This window comes from Neoarthrinium moseri (assembly GCF_022829205.1).
Source record: "Neoarthrinium moseri strain CBS 164.80 chromosome Unknown scaffold47_Wmoseri_CBS_16480, whole genome shotgun sequence".
Classification (NCBI taxonomy): Eukaryota; Fungi; Ascomycota; class Sordariomycetes; order Amphisphaeriales; family Apiosporaceae; genus Neoarthrinium; species Neoarthrinium moseri.
Window position 1 is genome coordinate 165248 of NW_026055161.1, and position 22431 is coordinate 187678.

Genomic DNA, 22431 nt, shown 5'->3' on the forward strand with positions numbered 1-22431 from the left:
ATCAGAAATCTGGTAGGATTTCATTCTTGCGCAACGAAGTCTTTGTGTGGGTTCTTATTTACTTAACTTGATCTTTAAAAAGTCCCAAGAATATTCGCAGAGGAGAAAAATGGATTCACAGGCGGAAGTAGGCACTGATCCAAGTACCTCAAGGGCCACGTCTCCTCAATCACTGTTTACATCTGTCTTACTTCGAGATGTGACACCAAAGGTGTCAACGATGGACGAAAATTCAGGAAAGCCTCCAGAAGAAACCAGCCGTTCGACACCGAATACATGGTCGAGATTTGTGGTGGCCGCCTTCATAATCGGAACCATCACTCTACCTGTGGGACTCAAGTACGCCGTGGATTATCTCAAGTACAGTGCCAGAAGGACCACTGGTACGTTTGATCCGCGGTGCGCCGATCCGGCATCGGATTCTTGGCAAGCTACATTCGAGCTAGACCTCACCTTTGGACAGTTAGCCTTTAGCCAAGCTAAACTCATCGATCTGGGATGGGATACAATCATCGGACAAGGTGGCCGCCTACTCCACGGCTGGATACTGTACCGATGCGTGATAAAAAGGTTTCTGTTCTACACCATGGAACGGTCGACCGTGAGCTATGACTACTTCATGACGGTTTGGGTGTCCCGATCATCGTTAGAGACTCTTTTGATGACAGTGAAAGAGTTCCCTTCCATTGATAAGGCGAGAGTCCTCATGTACAGCGTCCTTTTAGTATTCTTTCTTGGATACACTATCCTCTTCACGGTTCTGTGGAGCACGACGACCGGATATGTCAACTTATCGCGAAAGCTCTACGCGATGCCTAACGGTGATGTGATACCGCTCGATTCCAAAGATCTAGCCATATGTTGGGTGTTGGACTCGGTACGCCTTGGGCTGGCAAATGGCCATGTCGAATTGGGCCCTGTATTTTCAGAGTTACAAGATCCCTTCATCAAAGAGGAGACACCGGAAGTTCAACTATGTGCCGATATAGGGCAAGCGGTACAACATCCAACTTATCGCCATGGACAGGGAGGCTGGGAGACACAACCGACGATTTGGGACCAGTTTAATATGTCCAAACCTTCCGCAAACTTTTTGAACCTGCGTGCATGTAAGTATCAGCATACAGAATTCAGATCTTCGAGAGTTTTGACATCCTAGATGTAGATACTTTATCGGCGCAGTTGTTGCGGATAGCGACAGACCTCTCAGAGTGGAAAAGGTTTGGTTCTTCCTCAGTACTGGATCATGCCGGTGGTCAGATGCCATCGATTTCCAGAAACCTATCGAAATGTACCGATCAGAACTCCTCGTTAAATGTGCTGGAGTCTTCTATTGGAACACTCCAGTATGTTCAGCAACCGACTCATGCTATGAATGGGAGCCACGTATCCTGGTATACAGATGTCACTGGTACGCTGATGTATCGATCGAACGTACAACTCGATAACTCTATCCCCAATCACCCCGGGATTGTACCATACAACTCGACCTTGTGGCTCAACGGCACCCAGTTTGACCTCGCCGCGCCATTTCTGGATATAGGGTATGGCTGCACAGGGCCAGAACCCGGCCCTTTTACCAGCCTTGGAAACTGCATTTGCTACCGTGGTGAACCAATACCCCCTGAATTTCTGGCTGACAAGAGGATTATTTGTAACACGGCGCCGGGATTTGTTTGGGGGTTCTCCAGCAACTTTCTCGTCATCGGACTGATCCTTGAGACCATCTGGCTCGGCCTTTGCCTTTTCACAAACCTCAGCCTATCAACGAGCGTCACCATGCTGAAAGATCCACGGGCAAGAAATACAAGCAACATGTTACTGGCACTTGATTTCTCCGAAGGCGCTCGCCATGATCTTGGCTCTATCGACGTACGTCAAGTTTCCGAAGAGTCGCTTAGAAAAGCGCTGAAAGGGCACAGAATAGGATATGAGAGGGCTAGCGGTGAAACAGAGGATGATTTTAGGTATGTTGTCACATCTGGCTTAGATAGACAAGAGAAACCACGGTACAGGCCTTGTGAGACCGAGGTTTACGAGGACCTAAATTGGCGCATATACCAAAGTTAGCACGAAGTGTTGCTTCAAGAAGGAATTCAAGAAACAATCATCACAGACTTCATATGACGTACTTCTTCATAGGAAGTATAGATCGGTTCGAATATATTACGAAAGGCTAAAGAAATGTGGCACCTAATTCTGGATAGGTTCAACCTGGCCGACATACTATTTGCCTGAGCGGTTCCGGCTGCCAGCGAAGTGCACCTTAATCCGCCGCCTCGGCGATGTCGATCTTTCTAGATTGTCAGCATCAATGCAGAGATGTTTTCATCTCTGAGTAAGATAGGTACGGAATTCCCTGCACATTTGATCGGGTTTGTTGTCTTCACGTTAAATCTGAGGCTGCGGAGCGGGCGATAAAGGCCAATCGCAGCAGCGCATGCTGCCAACACGCCTTTGGTACATGCACACGAAACTACTAACATTTAATCTCCGCTCGTCCCTCTCTTCTTGCCTCTCTTCTCTCCGACAAAAAAGAGCTCGTCGTAAATGGCCTCATCCCCACGACTAACCATGGCTCCAAATGATGATTATTTATTCACTCGAGATCTCCTCGACAACAGTCGGTACATGCTCCTTTTCGAAGCCGCAATGTTCTCAAACAGAGTATGTGTGCCAAACAAAAGTTTCCACTCAATAGCCTCAACTTGATGCACCATCATTGGGTGAAGGACTTCGGATATCTTATTCACCCGAGAATCCATACCGAATCTGCCAACCTCAAAGTAGCAGACGTCGGCTCTGGTACAGGGTGAGTGGATAACTTCCGACCTGCCAAGGCCGTAAGCATCTGACCAAACATTACACTGAAGAATATGGCTGCTCGATGCGTATGACCGGCTTCCGAAATCAACGCAGTTCGTTGGTCTTGACATCTCATTTGATGCAGCGCCACCACCCGAAACTTTCCCTGCCAACATAACATTCCAGAAGTGGGATGTACGTGATCCTGTTCCTGATGAGTTGATCGCTGCCTTTGATATCATCAATGTCCACTTTATGGTATTTGTTGTGCTCAAAGACGAGGTCCCGCTTGTAGTGGATAAATTCATCCAGATGCGGAGTGAGTAGTTTCTTCCATTACTGCTTAGTTCTTTTGATGCCACTCGGTACATTGCTATGTTTACTAACAAGGCGGAAATCGTCCATCACAGAACCCGGCGGCTATCTGCAATGGGTCGAGCCGGACAACCAGACTGTGCACGGGGAACTGACAAAGCCGGGAAACATGAAGACAAACATAGAGCAGCTGATGAGCCTCCTGAAGTCGCAGGATCCAGACCTGCCCAAGATCTTCTCGGATCGGGGTATAGCGGACGTCGATGCGGACGTGCACACCGCCCCGCCGCATTGGGCATACTTGATGCATGAGTGCGGTCTAATCATGCATGAACTTATCGCAAGAAAGACCCAGAATGAGCAGATGGCAGCTGAGTTGAAGAGGCTGATTCCTCTGGCGGTGGAGGAAACCCACAAGGGAGCTTACTTGGCCACAACCAAGTATGCTATCACGGGAGGGAAACCTTGAGAGAACGTTAGTTCAGAACAACACTTGTTGCCTTAGACTAAGTATATTGTCCATCAGAAATTAGCAAATCAAATCACGTAGAGAATATAGGGCAAGACAACCACTGACAATGTCATATGCTAGCAAGTTTCTCATACACGTATTAGCTAAATCAAGCCTCTAGGGCACCTAATCGAGACAAGGCTTGGTCATAATAATATGCACTTGACATGTTGAGTCAAGACTCACGCTTTGTATATCTGCCATTGCAAAAGCGACCGCCTATCTTAATAGGCATAATGAAGATGACATGCAAGGAATGTAGTAATTATGCCAGAAACTATATATCGGTCGGGAAGTGGCGTGAAACGAACCAGCTGACTTGGAATGTGAGAGCTGGAAGGAATGTTGTTACCTGAGGCCAAGGGCGCAGATCTCGTAACAGTGTATCAGTAAAATTAAAGCAATCCTAATGGACCCTAGTTTTGCAGAGATTTGCTGGGTCATTGGCTGCTTACTCGTACGGAATTCCAAGATGTACGTTATCTCGCACGGAATTGGATATGATTGCACATGGATAATAGCGAATTGTAGTGCTCTCAGATGTATTACTAAATGCGTCACTAAGCTTTCGAAGAAGCGCATGTCTATGTCAGAACCTATCGGGCCTTATGCAACCATCTAATCGTTCAAATGTACTTCTGTGTCCGTGCAAAGTGGAAGCCCGCCGCACTGCAAGATACTGTGTTAGTAAAATCAAGTGAAAACCCGTGTGACATGGATGGGCCGCCTGTCAATGTACTGTGGCAAAGCGCGTGACCTTCACAGCATAAAGCCAAAACATAGAAACACGCAAAAAGCAGATGTCTTACGAGTAGAAGATAGCTACCAATTAACTTACAAATGGAAAAGCTTTGCGGCAACGATCATGCGATCCTGCTTCGAATATTCTACCAGGCGCTCGTAGAAGTCGGCAAGTGGGATAGTAACACGTTCAACTAAAACAATGTCAACCAAATCTTCTACTAGCCAACCATGGGCCTTCTTTGACGGCGACCTCAGGGAGATCAAGACAGCAAATGCCGCAGTTAATCCCGAGGGCATTGCCTGGAAATGTTGACTTACTCAGTTCACCATCGTCTAGTCGTTGTTCTGGGAGAGGAGCATTCTCTTCAAGCTGGACCTCCACCATGGCCATTTGCACTAATTCCTTGTGAGACACGTGGGGCGTGTTGTAGCGACCTTGGCTCGATGGAACTCACTGTTTGCGTCGGACACTAGTGATTCCAAGTTAGTAGGTTTCTCAGTAGATTCGTTTCGTTGGTGTGGACTAAATGCCTGGGTCTGTCGGTGGAGAATGTGCCGCCCAAGACAGCTTCGAGTTGGAAAGGGGGATCGAGGGCTGAGCGGAATGTCACTTACTGCCTGGATCTGCCGACTGTACCGGGCTTATGGATACGACACGACAATCGTAACCAGTCTCTTCTTTGAACTCTCGAACGGCGGCCTGTTCCACAGTCTCGTCGGCATCGATAAGACCAGCGGGCCACTCCACGGTATACGCGTCAAGGGGCGGACGATACTGAATGACGACCATGGTTGCGGGCGGGTGAGATGGATGCAACAAGATGTTGCCTATCGCGACGGCATCAACGCCCGCCTGGCCCCTGGTTTTCCGGGTCGCAACTTCCCAGGTGCGGCTTTTGCCCGTTTGGTCGGTGAACTCCAATTTCTTCAGGGCGATCCATTTTGCATCGCGAGTCTCCAAGTCCGAGACTTTGGTGATGGCCGGCTCTTGTGTTTTGCTCATCTTGGTCACCACTCGTCGTTCCAAGCGAGCGGATACTGGTGACGTCACAAGTGGCCAGCGTCGAGTCGCTAAACGGTGTAGCGAGCGAAGGGGCATGAAACCCGTGAGACGGCAGGTAAAGGATTGTCAAGAAGCAGACTCGGTGGTGCCTGTAGAAGTTCCGCGTTGATCAATGAGGAGGGTCGAGTGCGTTGGAGAGTCACAGGCGGGATGGTTGCGGGTGCTCTGGCCGGTAGTATTTCGGCAGCCCCACATCGGCTGCTGTCAACATTAAGTAACCTGGAAGTTAGTCACATCTTCTAAATTGACTGGTCGCATCTAAGGGCTACCCATCTACCGGGGTGATGTGTCTACATAATCATACAATTCAACGAACTTGGGCAAATTACTTGTAGTCGGGGAGTTATTGCTGCCGTGTGCAGCTTTCATGAACACTCATTTGATAGGTGGATAAGCTCAACGTGAGTAAGCTGTCTTGTGCATTCAGGGCCGAGCGAAGTACATTTGTTCACTTAGAGAGATATATTGTCTCGTAGAATGATCTTTTACGTATTATCTATGGGCATGAGGTTACCTAACTGTGGCAATCTCACGCTCAGCTCCGCTAAGAGATGTAGAGCAAGTCTAACAGACTTTGCGCGGGTAGACGGTGTACCAATCAAGTCTCATTCCTATCCTGGCTTCGAGACTCTCAGCTAGCTATCTTGCCAACGCAGGTACGTCGTGGGGTTTCCCGTACTAACTCTAAGCGTTCTGGACTTAACACTAAAAGTCTTCTTGTGTTCGTGGGTAGGAGAACTTTCTTGGTACACACACAGACTCTCCCCAATCTGTGATAGGTGCAGGTACATGATACAGACACTTCATTGCCAGTTGACCTGCTTGCAAGCTCAGTCGACGTTGTGTACGCACAGTTTGAGTTATCAAAGTGATACCACAAACTCCATTGTAAAATTAACTTGTGCTACAGAGTCTCTGCGGACAAAGCCTAGCACTTGGAAGGGGTGCTCTGCTCATGACCTATGGCGGAATTTTAGATGAGCCTAGAACTTCTGACGTCCGAAGTTACAAAGTCAAAAGTTTACAGACTCTCCCGCTACCTCTCGAGGCAGCTGGGGATAGCCTATGGTTTTAAAGGTAAAGTAGAAGTGGCCAACTTTATAATATTCACCATCTATCCACGAGAAGGATGAAACATGTATGACGAGAACTCGCCCGGCCACACAGTAAAGTAGACTATAAATTCAAACTGCAGCTGCAAGTTTCTAAGCCATCTCCTTGATCCATGCTTCGTACAACCAGTATTGACCACCCGTTACTTTATTGAGACTCCTATTTCTTTGACAATCCAAACACATCACCACACAAGTAAACGCCGTCCATAGAATGAAGCAGCTTTTGAAGCTCTGGGTCATGCTTATTGGCCCTCTCCAGGGACTGGGTTTGGCTATGCCAACTGCCAAGCCTACCAATGCCACCGAATCTCCGTATGATGGGCATTCGCTTGACCGACGCTTCAGTTCCCCATTTGTACCAACCGATTCCTGGCAAATAATCTGCTCCGGCATAGACGGGAAGAACAGTAAGCCAATTATGCCAGGAGTCTAAACGTCTTTCATATCCGACTGTTCTTAGGCTCAGCAATTCTGTCAGCTCTCAACAACGTCCCCGGTGCTCACGGTTTCTTAACACTTGATATGGTTTATTTCCTATGACTAACGCTCTTATTCTAGTGTCCGATCCGGGGATTCTTCCGGCACGCAGCGCTGACTGTCAGGTGTTGGCTGATCTATGGGCCACTCGAGGTGGATACTGGGACTTGACAGACTGGGACACGAGCGCGCAGAGCATAGCATCCGCTGGGACCTGTAGCTTCCGGGTCTCACGCCCCGACGGCGCCAACTCACGTGTTTGGTATGTATCAACGCATATGCAACCGGAGATCGCCCGTGATACATTAATACTAATGTCACATTTGTTTTGCAGGATCGGCAACCAAGATTTTCGCCGAGCCGTTGGGCAGGCGATTGCCGGTTTCACTCACGGTGGATTGGTCGGTGTTCTCGGTACGATGATATGCGGCCAGCCCGATGGCCACGACGTCCAGATCGCCTGGTCCATCATGAGTACATAGTTGCTGTCGCGAACAGGGCTCCCCATTGTACAAGAATTGAGAGCGACTGATAGGCTACGAATTATGATGGCGATGTAGCATAGATAGTCAGTATACCTAAACCGCAAGGTTCGGTTATTATTTCCCCTCGGCCCAATACCGATCGAGGGCATCCTGTCTAACTTCGTATGCCCAGTGCAAGCATGTCTGGCTCACAACCGGTGACACATCGCCTCTGTCTTGATCTTCATCTCCCTCGTCAAAGACGCTACGTATCCCTTTCTGCACATACTGCTTCAAGAGCGTCCTCCTCCACCGCCCAGTCTCGCCGACACACTTCTTCCACCGAGAAATTTGACGCTCGTCATCCTCGCATCTCCTGCCCATCCAGAACCTGCAATACCATTGGAACCACCTGTTGACTTAGTTAGTAGCGGGCGCAGAAGCGGCTGACGGGCTTTGTTGTTACAACGAACATTGAACCCCGGACCTCACTTACCCTCTGACATCATAGTCGTGTGCTATCCAGCCATTATCCTCCCACTGCTCTATGGACTGGCCGCAGGCGACACCGTACTTGTTCACCTCCGGGTCGTACGTTGAGCTGGTGAGGTACCGTTCAATATCCAGATTCGCCGACCACTGTGCAGGCAGCTCCGTCCAATCACCCTCCACAGTAGTCCTCAAATACTTGGAATATAAGGGTCGCCAATATGAGCCTCCAAAGCAGCCTTCGCGTATGATTTCCTCGGGCGACTTATTGGGCGTGAAGGCAGGGTGAGAAGAGAAATGGTATGTGCCAAACTCATCCTGAGTCGGTATCGGCTCCGTGGGCGTCCAGCAGACCCAACCAGCGCGGATGGCGTCCAAGTCCAGTTTTCCCTTGCCCGATTCTGGTGTTGGCGACTTCACCTGTGTTTCGGGGGCCTTTCTTGTCCGTGCCGTCGCTCCCTTCTGCAACACGGAGATCTTTCGGGCGTCTTGCGCATCCTCGTTGTAGTTTGGACGCGTAGACGCGTTGGCAATGCGTTTAGAAGTGCGCGTCGCCTGTCCAGTCTCTAACTTACGCCGCTTCACCGGGCGTGACTTGTGCGGCTGAGGTGCTGGTGCGATGCTGTGCTGTTCAAGCTCCAGGTCGTGGATCAAGGCCGCGTTGCGCTTGATATTCTCCAACCGCCGAGCCTCATATGTCGTCATGGCGTATTGCGTCCCCCGAAGTCGACTGTGGCGAAATATCTATACAGTATCGAGCGTGTTGAAGAAGAGCTTGCCGGAGCTCGGTTTGGCACGTAGTGGCTAGTATGGCCGTCTACTACGTCATTCCGGGCCAAGCCGCTTCCGGCGGTGGTCAGTCCGTTCCTTTATCCACTCCGGGCCGGACGCGGTTACAGGTGCCAGCCCGTCTTGCTGCTGAGAAGTGATGGTGAATCATACGAGTGCGCAATTGGAATTTTCCATTACTCAGACTCGCATGATTATCTCGCTTGTAAGCACGTTCCGTTCCAGCTTGCACTATGGAGGTTATGTTGTTCCACTTTCCAGCACACCACGTTGTGGAACGTGCAAGATGCGTTTATATTACGATGCGCTGCCGCCAGAGGTTTTTCTGTAATTGACCGATGTCCTATACGTCTCCATACTTCCTTTGCCTCTGAGACTTGTGACTGTTTCATCGCATACCAAGTCTCACGTAAAAGTAAAATCTAGCGAGAGCTGTGGTTGTCGGTGCCTCAGGCGGCTTGGGGGGACGAACTGGCCCGTGCTCCCTCTTCCCCCAGCGCTCCTCAGGCCTGAAAACAACAAGGATCCATCGTTGTCGCGTCTGCCTGATACAGCATACCCAAATCCCCGAGCGCAAGGCTACCTGCAGCCATTCAAACAGCAGCTCTGTATGTGATCACCACATGTTCAGAGTTGTACCAGCAAAGGCTTTGAGACCATCCCACTTCATTCGGCGCTGCCATCACACCTCGAGGCTGCGATCAAGCGCGACTAGTAACACATCCAGCAAGGCTCGTTGGCCCAACGCCTAGGTACAATCGATCCATCTCACCTATCAAGCACGGACTGACTATGAGAGCTAACTTATAGAAGACATCCCCGCCACTCGTGCCCTTCGCTACTTGAGCAATTGGTACCCGTCGTACTGATAATTCCACGACAGTCGCACCCGCACCCTCCTTTGTACTGTACTTCCAGAGCACAGGCCAGGCGTGAAGGTGAAGGTGAAGGTGAAGGTCGTCAATCGCGCCAGAACCTGCATTACACATCCATCAGCAGTCTTCTCAACATGGCGACGATGAAGTGGAAGCCGCTCCCCACTTTCAAGGATGTGCCGGCCTTGTTGGTGTTGCCCGACTTTGGCCTGAACTCTTACACACTGCACGTTACTGATCTGGCGAATGTCTGGGTTGAATCACTAGATCGAAAGGGTATTGTGAAACGCAGTCTAAATGAAGACACCAGTATCGATCCTACCGAGGGCTCGGAGCAGATGTCCATCTTGTTGACCAAGATACAGGCCGCTTTTGATACTTCATTAGAAGACTACAGTCAAACCAGCCTCACTCTGGCTGCCTCATCCGAACATGAAGAAGACGGACTCAGGTTGACGGTCACATGCATTCTGCCTGGCGATTTGAAGCCTCTGAAGTGGCCTTTTCAGTTAAAGAAGGGATCCTCGGCTTTGGTGACATCACAGTTGGTGCTTCCTCTGATTCAGGCGCAACACACCCGTGCTCGGGAGATCGAAATGCTCATCAGCAGTCTCAAAGAGAAAGATGCCATCATTGACAAACTTCTCACAAAACTGGAAAACGAAGGAATAGGTCTGGACAATATCTTCAATACCCTAACAGGAAAGCGCAAGCCATCTAGGGAGTTCGCGGAAGAGAAGGTCAGGGGCCTTGGACCTTTCAAAGAAAACGAGTGGCGGTCTAAAAACCTCGACTCTGAGGAAGTTCCGGATGATGTGGCCTCGCTCGTTCAGGGAGTCTTCTCGGAGCCTGTTCACTGTGTTGATATGGGCTTGACAGCCTCAGATGATATCAGTAGCTGGTGGGCTAGCATCGGCTCGAAGCCTATCAGCGGTGTGCAACCGGAAGGGAAGCCAGGGCACGCAGAAGCTTCTAAAGATGCTAAGACTCACCAGCCGAAGCCCGCCATAGATGAGGACGATGACTTCCAGGTTCAAGCTACACCTCCACACCTAGCTTCGAGAAGGAAAGACAACGCACAGATTGGCGATGACACTACGGATGAAGACGTGGAAGCAATCCCAGATAGCCACCCAGCTCCTGCTCAACATGGGAAATCCCGCCTGGGTGCTCTTGGTCAGACGAAAGCGACGCAGCCCGTCTCAAGCCAGTCGTCTCGGCAGACAGCAACAGTGGATGATGAAACGGAATCAGAATCAGAGACAGAATCAGTAAAATATCCGCCACCAAGGAAACCAGCAGCACGCCTCGGTCAGGTCGGCATTAGACCCAAGCACACCGAACCCCGGAGGGGTTCATCTCCACAGGCTTCTCCTTCTGTGCAAGCAACCAAAACTGGCGACGAAACTGCTTCAGAGTCGGATAAAGACGCACCCCCAAAGATCGCTTCACCTGCGCCTACGAATGACCCGTCCCCGCCCCCAAAACGGAAGCTTGGCGGGCTTGGGCGGGTTGGAAATAAAATGAGGCAAACCTCCGTGTCACCAGAGGATGAGGCGGCAAGTCCTGAGGCTTCCGGAAGGGAACCATCCACCTCAGCCAAACCCACGTCTCGAAGGCTGGGAGCAGTTGGAAAAAGGAAAACTGTCCGTGGGGAGTCACCTTCGGGCACGCTTGCTGAAACTGAGAGCGAGGAACAAAAGGCGGAGCGAAAGCGGGCGGAACTTGCAAAGGAACTCGAGAAGAAAGCCGCTGCGCCAGCTAAGAAGAAGCGGAAGTTCTAGAAGCTGAAGTACGTGCTCAATAGAAAAATAGGAGTGATCAGCCCATATTCTTCCCTCGAAATCCCGCTAGTCAATATTGACATTGTGGTTTGGAGTGCTTCTCAGCTTGTGTCCTTCTGGGTGCCCCTTGAAGCTCATAGGTTATTATCATGTCAGCAGACGACGTCATTTTCACCTCGATATGTTTTGTTCGTACATGGGCACGCAAATGCCGAACTCTACGGGACATATCTGTGTATTCCACACTCGCTGCTGTGGTAGCCATTGCCCTAGTCTCTCGGCCCGGCACGCCCAACGGGCTGACGCATATAGGATCACACAACTTTCTGCTTTTGACCGCATTCGGCATCACTGAGGCATCTTTCGGGCGACTGCATGTTTTGGAGGCGATACGCCACTGCCCATAGCCCTTCCGTCACTCCCACCGGCACACGACGTTGGGTATCAAGTCAGTGCTTCCCATGTTTCACCAGCAGATCTACCTCCCTAGGGGACGTTGCCACGGTGCGTCGCCTTCGCACATGCATGCTGTTGCCCCGATGCCTGCGGCGCTGCTCATACTGCAAGAAGCGTTACGCGGCATGCACATTAATTGCATCATGTCACTTTTCACTGAGAGGGAGCAAATTTACGATTGCCGAGACTAGACCGAGGCTTCCTGAACATGCATCGTGTCACCACAGCCTCAGAGGACTGTTTTGAGCCACATGACCTGTCAACCTGGAAGATATGACTGTACGAATATCGGAGTAGTGTCGAATTACCCCGGCATCCGGTATACGGTCCTCTTGAACTTGGGTACGCTATTACGTGCTTGCAGCACCGCTAGACCACGATACAGAGCGACACTCTCATTCCCCATCATTCAATGCAAGATCCAGTGCTGGTACCACCTTCTGAAGAATATTTAATTCTTAAAGGTGCTAACGCTTGGGTCCACCCTTTTGAACTGTGCGCCTTTGTTCTGCCATGGGCAGTAGTTGGCTTGCGACGGCCGCCTTTCCCGCGCAGCGACCGTTCCGTGACCGAATATGAGTACCAACAGAGCAGCTCATCAGCACATACGACCATAGGTACTAGAGAATTCGGGATCCCGTCCGCTCTCCCATAGATAAACTGGTAACCGCTGGATTAGTAGTTGGGTGGGTGACCACCAGCGAATACCCGGTGTTGTATGTTTTTTATGGGTCGGCTATCTTTTTAGCTCTCGTCGTACCTTTATTCTAGAATTCTTGAAAACGCAGTGAGTCGGTATTCACTACCTTTGCATTATGGTCAGTCGCAAGCGGACCTCAAAGCTACCGACTTGACTTGACCTTCGCAGCATCGACTTGAAGTACTTGAAGTCATGAACTGGCAAGTCCCTCTTTTATTCTGTTACGACCAGACGAGTATACATGACGGCGAATTCGGAAATATAGTGACAAAGCTGGCTGCCATCTGAGTGTTTAAGAAGGACTGCAATATTCAATAGAGCTTTGCCAGCCTTGGTCTTACACTTTCCGAAGACACAGTAGAGAAGAAAACTCAAGTCTCGATGGACCTCGTTACGCGTTGCAAGGTCATTTATGTAACAAGTTATATATAGATTTGATTCTAGTTACATCAGTGAAAGATGACCCTCTAGTCGACATTGTTTTTTCTTTATACAGTCCTCTACTTTAAGATGTAATATGAAGTCTATCTAGCGTCACTGATCTATACCAAGGACGTAAGACCTGATGACTGGCTTGACGCCGCCTAGGCCGTCTTTTTGTCTATTTTCTATTTCCTTTGCTTATAATCCTTTTTATCAGTATAACTTAAGGCTGCAACCCGCCGATTCGTTGTTATGCCCTATCACAAGCTTACCTAAAGCTGTATATACAAGTAGCTCTTCCTTCGAGCAATGTCATCATGATTCCTAAAATGAAAAGCACACGCAAATTCCACACCAACCGCGCGATTCTATGTGCACGAATTGTCATCATGGGAGAAGAAAAGAATGAAGGCCTTGATTGAATTGGTATGAGAATAAAGGGTAAAGATGCTATAAGTCGTCTCGAATCGAAAGCTATTGTAGCTTTCGGCCACAAGTAGGCGACCGCCGTACAAGCCTTATCACTGCTGTTCCTGGTTTTCAGGTCATATTGCGCCGATATTAGGTACATACGTGTGATTTCACCTCAGTAGTTCCAACTACTTGTATTGACACTTCCCGATGCAATTTGACTCGATCAAAGGACTTACATGTGGGTCACTAGCGCACTACTTCTTGAAGACAAGGCAGTGTCTGCTTCCTTATGCCACCCGCTGCTGGCAGTTACGGAGCACAGGCCAGGTCCATGAATTTGCGCCCAGGCCGTTTAATCCGGTATTCCCTAGGGTCACCGATAGACTCGGCCTATTCACGGCAAGCCAAGAGAATCCGGAGCCCAGCAGTTTGGTAACCATGTACACGGATGGAGAGCGAATTTCTTTTTGCCCTTCAATGCGCAGTGAAGTCCCCAGCCGCACGACGCAGCATTGATGATGCTCGCCGACTTTATCGCACGATGGCTGTGTATGCATGTTGCGAGTAGCGAACCGTCGGTATACCGAGCCGTTGGCCCAACGTCCTTGTTGCGTTTTCTATATACATACACCATCCCTGCACTGCGGTAACGGAGGCTGAGCAACGTTCGCAAGGGATCCTTCGGGGACGCACACACGGCAGAGGCAATGCAAGCGCAGCGGAGACTGAAAATCCGCGAATGAATCACGGGTTCATGTTTTGTTACTGTGCCTCCCACCTGCACGGGGTGATTTAACCCCTGCTCCAAACACAGCTGGTTTTGTCACTGACAGAGCTGGGCGTCTAAGGCGTTTAGTTCGGCCTGTTCATCGGCGCCATGCTAATTTTCCGAATGCCCAGGAGGTTTCCGCCCAGGAGGAGGCCCCGCTCCAATCACCCGGGAGGAGCGGAGCGCGCCGTCGTGAAATACCACTATGCCCCGCGTTTGTACGACAGGTCATGTTTCAATTCTCAGTTGTGGCGATCTTTGAGTATGCATAATCCTCCGAAACTTACACGTAGAATCCGAGGCTTGTACCAGTCGATCCGTCCATGATCCTCCATATCGTTCAATGACTGACCGCCATAGAAATCGACAAACGGTTGCATGTTACACGTATGTAAGATGTTACCCAACCGGAGACCTCCGGGTGAAGCAAGTGTATCATCTCAGCTACGTGTGCACCTGGGGCTACTCGTGACTGGTCGAATTAGCCCAACAGTATCGAGAGTTGGATTCCAAAGATGCAAAGTGTCATTGATACACGAAGTTGACAAGGGGCTGTCGCCTTTGTTCAACATGGTTGACCCTTGGATGGCTGCCGGATCCGGAAACTGGGACGGATATGGTACCCGTAAAGTGTGGTCACCATCTGAAGAACGCAAGAAGTCCCATCCACGCCCACGTATTGATGGCCCCTCCAAAAAGGAAATTATTAAGGATGTTAGTTCTAGACATGGGAAAACGCTTGTGCCCGAAAAGACGAAAAGATTGCATTGTCGCCCGGTTGAGCCGCAAATGTGGTATGCCGGTCAATTGCACCGAAAAGGCGCAAGGTTGGAGAGACTCACATCATCGTTGGGATATAGCTACTCTCAAATGACCTCAGACCTACGGTGGGTGTGTGATGCGACCCAACGCTCTGGGTCTGGATAACGGTCTGGCGTTATCATCACAACTCCAGTGAATCATTATATCGTGCTTTTTTTCCTGCTCTGGCGACACCCGTGTGACCTTGATTACTGATCTTGGCTTACATTCGAGAGGCAACGTAGTAACTCGTAACATAATCAAAACCAGTGGGGACTCTGCGCTGGTTCGGAATAAGCCGTTGGTATCGTATCTGTTCAAGGGTGGAGACGTCGGCTTCCTTGTTCTCTTTCTTGCATTCCGCGAGCAAGGAGTGGCCTGAATGGTGTAATAGCCAAGCCACAGCCTTGTTGCACGACGCTGTGGCCCCGGAGCTCCTCCGGACCCTATGTCCATCGAAAAGTGGTACCAGTTCTGGAAACGGTCCAAGATAGCAATCGCTGCCTAACAGAGACATCACTTGTACCACTGGATCATGGATAGCACCGGCCCAAGATGCGGCCTCCTTGGATGGGTAATTGGTCTGACTCAATCGGCTCAGAACTTGTGTTTATTCGATCCGAAAAGGAAACCCGTGCATCCGCCGTGCCTCACATCGCCATGCGCCAGCCATGCGCCAGCCATGACGCTGCCAATCTAGGAAACGTGGCAGCTGTCAAACTGCCTGATCACCAATCGTAGGAGCAATGAACACACCTCTCAATGCTTTTTCTGAGTTTGGCGCATGCGGTAGACCGCTGTCAAACGTACCTGACCACGGTGGATCAGACTTACTTCTTCTACCTCGGACCGCATTAGTGCCAACGGTTTCGGCGCGACGATCCGCTCTCGATACAGGGATCTGAAGGTAACATCGAGGAAGATCTCAGATGGCTTTAATGATGTTTAAAGCCGGAAGTGGAGCGACTGCAACAGTAGATGAGAGCTCGTCGATCATTTCACTCCCGGCGATCGTGGTTGGGATGAGCTGCGACAAGTCAACGACAAGGGGAGGTTTTGCTTCCAAGATGTGGAGAACGTCCTAGTGAGGGCTAGTCGTACGACGATTTACATCCTTTGTGACGCCGTTTGGTCTTTGGCTTTTGGCTTTTGTGTCATACAACGTCCCTCATGTCCTCACTCAATCACCTCTCGTCTCCTCTCCCCGCCAGCCATGCATTTGCCGCCCTCCGCCGCCAACACCCTGCGCTGTCATGGCGCTAAGCGAGTCCTGGAGGACGGATGGGGGAGGACAGGTACGGCATTTCGGCGCCGCAATATGCGGCCATAAGTACCCCGATTGCCTAGGTATTTACCCATGCATCGAGGTGCTCCAAGCCTTTGATGGACCGTGATGGCCCTGAAATGGAGAGGTTGCATTCTCTGTGAGAAGGTTGCCTGATCAAGATCCTGCAAACACCAGCGCGTACCCTAAGATATGGGGTTGTACCATGGCGCAGGCGTCGTTTCCGGCAGAAAGGGAGAGGAAGGGAGGTGTACCTTGTCTTCGGCATGGTTGGCTGGGATGCATGCAGTGTGAGAAAATCTTCCACGCGGTCGCGTGTTCTGTTGTGCGACTGACTATATGACTGATGGTGTGGCTTACTGCCTGGCTAGGGGTTGAAATAGAGTTATTTTTACACCATGGTCTCAGGCGTTTCCTGTACCACCTGACAGTGGACAAATGCGCAAACTTCTAATATCAAGGGACAATCCATTACCCAGCAGATCGCACCATTGAAGAAAAAATGGCAATTGCAGAATCCATAAACTATCATTATCACATCATGGTGCACACCAAGCTAATGCAAGCCGGAACCTTAGCGGAATGGGAGGAAACGAGGAGGACAAGGGGAGGAAAGCTAGTTTGGGGTAGGACCGCTCCGCACTGCTACCTTGGGGGATGAGGGATTGGTAGTAGATTTGACTGGGCCCGGCTATTAGAGACGCTCCGCGAAGCAACTCACTGTGTGTACATCATATCATACATAACACAGTCGCGATAGTTCCAGGTTTCATGAGCCAAATCTCGATTGTTATGAGTCATCGGCCCAAGTGTCGCGAACTTATGCTTCGATACGATTATGATAGACTACGGAATGTTGCAGGAGAAAAAGGGAATGTTTTTGGCCGGATCGACCAGCCTCATCCTTGGTCATTCGGCACAAATTTGGTGGTCTGTGGCAGTGTTGTCGTGCTCCGTCTAGCGTCGTGTGAGCTACTCCACCGCCTTGGACATGTCTGTACCTGGACAGCCCTACCAGGCTACCTAGGTATGGACCTAGGCCTTGGCAATGGAGCTATTCGCGTAATGGCGCCGAGAATCCAACACGGTCTGGCGCATTCGATCATTTCTCAACAATTGTCGCTGGTAAGAAATCGTTTGTCGTAAGGGTCGTGCAGTGAACAAGCCTCCGGCGATGCTCCAGTGGCTGAGAGGATCAGGTTGACAATAGAATCCTAGACCTCGAGAGACTGATCCCCTGCGCCGCTCTAAAATCTGGCACCCCTGTCCCGACCAACCGATGACAGGGGGGTGGGCGACCCGAGGCAACGGCGCGCCAATAGAAACCCTTGCCAAGGGTCTGAAAATATAGCGACATACATGTTGTGGTTCCCCCGATGGAGCGCGAGGGGTATCCAATGGTACGGAAGGAATAGGAACCGTGGTGACAGAGACATGGGCAGGGTTCAGGGGAGCCCCATGCTTCAAGCCTCTCTCACGTCCACCCTGTACTGTCGGTCATGCTCCGCTGCTGGTGATGATGATGATGATGATGATGATGATGAGTGCTACAAGGGGATCAGATCGATTTATGGTTCCATGCATTGTAACGTCGTCACGAGATTGAGTTTACATGCGGGATCACTGGGTCCTTTTTATGTCACGGTAGTCATTAACCTGGGGTCGCGAAGTGCTTTAATCAGGATCTAGACGGTTTCATTAGTTGAATTCTTATTCATTCTCACCACACCAAAGGCTCTACCCTAGACTTTACAAACCCAGCCATGCAGAGAATCTGAGGGGGGGGAGAAAATGTGACAACGGGACCCAAACCTTTGCTAGAAAAGAAAAAAGAGACATGGACATGAGGACTCCGCGTGTGGACATCGCTAGAAGAATGCCAAAGTCGGAACGCGTCAGTCAAAACCAAATCCTCCCGCCAGCCAAAGGGACGAACAAAGGAAAATGCAAAGCGAATGTATGCCTCCCAGATGATGGGGTATCGTGCGCCGTGAACCGTATTACATTGTGTCTGTTGTGCCTCCCTCGCACTGTAGTCCTATCTGTAGTCTATTGAGAAATTCTCTGAAGGGAAAAGAGCCGTAAGGCATTGCCGTCCAGGATAGCCGCTGTAGGGGAACACATGCTGGCCAGAGCCACAAGCGCGCAGCCGACAATGAGGTGCATTTCTGCCAAGATGAGTGGTCCTTGGCGCCTGGTCATGCATACCAACGGAGTGGACGATATTGAACAAGAGAAATGTGGATTGAATCTGACCGGTATGCAGTAGGCCAGGGGAATAGCGTGGAGATGTCGTGGGACGCAACCAGCGCAAAGAGAGAGGTTCATCAGTGTCAAATATACCATGCGCATGAGCGGGGCACAAGGCAATAAGTCGAAGGGTCCATGATACACCCCGGTGCACATCGAATGTCGGCTCATGCAGGCAGTGCGCCAGTACCGCCAATCATGCCCTGGTGCTTATTGCGTGCCTCTACCATCCCTCCCACTTGACCGCTCGGCAGTAGAGACCCTATCGTCCGACGGTGTCCGCCCAACGCTCATTCGCCAAGTTCTCCAAACACTAGTTGAAATGGTGGCTTACACAAGCGTATAGGCCGCCCGGGTATGGACCGGTACCCAACCAAGTCACTCCTGGAGGGGTTCAACGGTCTTCTCGTCTCGGCTGCATTTGCCGCGGAAATTACCGGGTGTGGGTGACCCCAGGGGGGAACACAAGCACTTCTGGCAGCGCAATGCTCTGGTCCCAGACTATTGCTGAAACTGGCTGCCGTCCGCCCAGTTGTAATGGAGATGAGCAGATGATGTTGCGGCAGTCTGGCCAATGTCGTCAATGAAGAGGTTGCTGAAGCTTTGGGGGAGGTGTGACGACAGCTGTGAGGGGTCACTGGACGCTTGAGGAGCCAGTGGGGCCTCATAGACGCCGGTTACATCCTCTAGGCTGTAAGCGTTCGGGTCAAGCTGTGAGTGTGGGTTGGGTTGATGAAGAAGCTGATGCTGAGGTTGCCCAGGGCCGAAGTAGTACCCCTGGCCGCCACCCGGGCCTCCTCCCTGCGGGTCAGGCATCCCGATGCTAGCATGCCGGCTGTAGTAATCGTGGTCCTGCACGAGGCTGCTGCTTGGCAAGTGTGAAGCCATCAACTCCCCGTACTGCTGTCTGCGTGCTGCCGCACGGTTATTGGCGGATCTTGTCTTGCTGGCTGTGATGCCACCCTTTCGCCCTGAGGAAGCTCGTGCTGATAGAGGGTTGTTGTGATTCGACCGTGAATAAGAGCCAGACCCTCCCCTGCGCGTTGTATTCTTGCGGTACCGAGTTGTGCTTTCCACGCCTTCAGTTATGGCCTCGTCAGTAAGTACCCATTCGTTCGACTTCTTTGGCTCGCCAGTGTCTGTCAACGGGGTTGTAGGTGAAGGCTTTTTTTCTCTCTTGACAAAAGCCTTTATAAAATGTCAGATTCCACTGTGCATGCTAGACTAGTGAGAGATGTGACTTACCCCGTTCATGCTGAGATTGTGCCGTATGCTATTTTGCCACCCTTTATTTTCTTTGTCCGGCGTGGTCTTGTCCGTGTTGTCTCGAAACCATTGGTAGATCTCCTGTAGCGTCATCGAGTGATCTCCGTTGCTCATCAAAGCCTTGTAAATCAGCTGTGCATACGGCTCGTCCATCTTGCTGGACCCCTTTCCATTCGGCGCAGCAGTTGCTTGCCCAGTCTGTGAGACCGTTTTCTCTCCGTCAGGCAGATAGTCTTCGCCGTATTCCACCTTGGGTACTGGGGAAGAACTGCCATCTGATGGTACGAAGCCAACATGGTCGGGGGTCGTGCCTCTTGTGTCTGTTGTCATGAGGACATCCGAATTCATGCTTCCCGCCAAGTATGCCTGGTTTGGGTAGGGGTGTGACATCATCTGCGGACGGGGATGTCCCTCAGTTGGATTTGAATGAATGTGAACAGAGAACGGAGAGAGCGGCTCCTGGCCTGGCCAGACCACCTGCTGGAAGGCCAAATGCTGCGGTTCTGGTGAAGACCAACTGCTGGGGCTTGCGACAGACGATCTGGCAGAACTCGTTGCAAGGTGGGCACCACAAGACGCACTTGTGGGTGATGCGTTGTAGGTGTAGTCCTCAAAATCCTCGCCAGCCGTAGAGGGCGGGGTCGGCCACATGCCACAGGTCGAAGCCGCCGAGTGGGTATACGGAGGCGGATAGGTTTGAGAAGCCGTGCAAATGGCGGAAGGGAAGTCGGACGGCGGAGGCGGTTGGGATGTTTCAGCAAGTTGAAAAGCCGTAGCCGTATTGGAGAATGCGTCCAGGTCTGGGTAGTCCCCGATGTTTCCTATTGATTGCGTCGTGCAATTTCGTGTTGTGTCGTCGCCAGTGGAGTCCGGGGAGAAGTGGACGGGCAAGCCGTCGCAGAGATCAACGATCATTCCGAACCGATTTGATGCCGCGAAGGTGGTCGCCGGCTTTGAAATTGCCTAATAGCAGGATACGACAAACCAACTGGATTTGGGTGCCACTCGAGGCGTATAGTATGGAAACGCAGAAGAGACCTGCAAGGGTCAGGTTGACGATAGCTCAAGAATTCTGGCAGAGAACAAACGTCCGTACGGTCTAGCAGTTACGAAACTTCTCTCCGACCAAGGGTTCGAGGAGCGTCCTCTCACAGAAGTCAGGACAATGTGTGAAGGCGCGAGGTATGGACACAGCCAGCAGAAAAGAATGGGCCCAGTGCAAAATATGAAGGTCTAGATGTAAGTCCACAAGTGCTGGAACGGTAGATATTCAACAAGGGAAGCTTGGGTTTGCATGGCAGTGGTAGGGGCCAAATCCTGTGCTGCCCATGTGCAGGCGTGGAAAATATCCGGGGTGTTATGTCTTGGCCAGGGTCAAGGTCACGGTGCAAGGTGCGAGTGCAGTGCCGCGTCAACAGAATACTGACCAGGTTGCCATGCAAAGAAGATCAAGATTCCCAATGGGCAAGGACTTAGAAGGGAGAGCTCTGACCCCGGTCAGCAGGGACCATATGCACATAGCAGCAGGGATTATGGACAGAGATTTGGGCTGGGGAGATCTGGACGGATTGGGGGTGTGCCAAGCATCCAGGGAAGAGAAGACGGTTGCTGCCAACGCACTTGTCGAATAGGACCAGCACCCCCAGGAGGATGCAGACCAGTTAGGTTCAATTTGGCTTGCGTGTCCGACATTGTGGTATCTATTGTGCGTGGAGCCTTGGTTGTGTACCTGTCCGGATTGGATTTGCGTTGTGCTTGTACCAGTTGGTGTGTGCTTTCATCCATGCACATTTGCATGCGTCTGTGTTTCTGTTGCGCAAACGGAGTCGTGTGTGTGGCCCCAATCCAACGCTCGGCGCCATGTACAATACTTCGTCATGGCCGCTCGGGGAGATTGTTCCTGTGCTATGTGTGTGAGGGGGCGACTTCAGGGAACACAGGCACACACAGGACCTAATGTCCGTCCACGGCTACACCACAACGCCTGCTCGCAACAACGATGATAGAACCCCCAAGTTCGCCGGTCTTCGTCCCACGGCACCGGGACCAGGGACGAGACCTCAACAGCGGTAGCTACAAGCGGGCGTGTCGGTTTCACACAAGACTATTGTATCGGGATTGGACGGGTCTTGGCTCTGGCCTATGATGCAAGTCATTGTGATGGACAGGCACACAACGCCGTGACGGAATCCTCAGACCCATCTCCGCCAGCCCGGATGCTTGCATTTGGATGGGCCTTGACAACAACTTCGCCAAATGACAACCAATCAACCCCCGGCTCAGGGCTGCAGCAGCAGCCCTACTGCTCGTAACAAAGCAATGCCAGGAGGTCAAGCCTCATTAAGCTCTAACACTCAGATCTAGTGCTGCAGTTGCTGAAATCACGCTGCATGTAAGGAGCCTGGCCTATGTATAGAGATAGAGGGAGTGCGGGCGAGAGAATGAAGACCCCGGTACGCTGAAGAGCGCATGGAATGGCCATGCTGAAACATGGCCTATTTTAGTTGACTGTTTGCGACTGTCACTCCAATCAAGCATACATGAGGGCCTAGAAACTCGGCTTCAACCTGGGGGGGAGCGGAACCAAAAGCCGCAACAAAAGAGCTGACTGTTAAGTTTGGGGGGGGGGGGGGGGG

At 51.1% G+C, this 22431-nt stretch overlaps 6 protein-coding genes across 6 annotated transcripts; 3 read left to right on the forward strand and 3 right to left on the reverse strand.

Moving 5' to 3' along the window:
• Positions 1-220: 220 nt before the first annotated feature.
• JN550_009858 (uncharacterized protein) lies at positions 221-3589 on the forward strand (the record flags this gene model as incomplete). The annotated part of the gene is made up of 5 exons (XM_049321975.1): positions 221-1109; positions 1166-1967; positions 2702-2812; positions 2874-3124; positions 3216-3589. 5 exons carry the CDS (start codon positions 221-223, stop codon positions 3587-3589), a joined length of 2427 nt encoding a protein of 808 aa, XP_049168180.1.
• Positions 3590-4257: 668 nt separating this feature from the next.
• Positions 4258-5378, reverse strand: JN550_009859 (uncharacterized protein; the record flags this gene model as incomplete). Its single annotated transcript, XM_049321976.1, has 5 exons — positions 4258-4300; positions 4470-4566; positions 4694-4771; positions 4831-4845; positions 4991-5378. The coding sequence occupies 5 exons, from the start codon at positions 5376-5378 to the stop codon at positions 4258-4260; spliced, it is 621 nt and encodes a 206-aa protein (XP_049168181.1).
• A 1386-nt stretch (positions 5379-6764) lies between these two features.
• Positions 6765-7512, forward strand: JN550_009860 (uncharacterized protein; the record flags this gene model as incomplete). Its single annotated transcript, XM_049321978.1, has 3 exons — positions 6765-6960; positions 7112-7292; positions 7365-7512. 3 exons carry the CDS (start codon positions 6765-6767, stop codon positions 7510-7512), a joined length of 525 nt encoding a protein of 174 aa, XP_049168182.1.
• Positions 7513-7629: 117 nt separating this feature from the next.
• JN550_009861 (uncharacterized protein) lies at positions 7630-8688 on the reverse strand (the record flags this gene model as incomplete). Its single annotated transcript, XM_049321979.1, has 2 exons — positions 7630-7906; positions 7991-8688. 2 exons carry the CDS (start codon positions 8686-8688, stop codon positions 7630-7632), a joined length of 975 nt encoding a protein of 324 aa, XP_049168183.1.
• Positions 8689-9781: 1093 nt separating this feature from the next.
• Positions 9782-11431, forward strand: JN550_009862 (uncharacterized protein; the record flags this gene model as incomplete). The annotated part of the gene is made up of 1 exon (XM_049321980.1): positions 9782-11431. The coding sequence occupies one exon, from the start codon at positions 9782-9784 to the stop codon at positions 11429-11431; it is 1650 nt and encodes a 549-aa protein (XP_049168184.1).
• Positions 11432-19030: 7599 nt separating this feature from the next.
• On the reverse strand, positions 19031-20710 carry JN550_009863 (uncharacterized protein; the record flags this gene model as incomplete). The annotated part of the gene is made up of 2 exons (XM_049321981.1): positions 19031-19717; positions 19775-20710. 2 exons carry the CDS (start codon positions 20708-20710, stop codon positions 19031-19033), a joined length of 1623 nt encoding a protein of 540 aa, XP_049168185.1.
• Positions 20711-22431: the final 1721 nt, after the last annotated feature.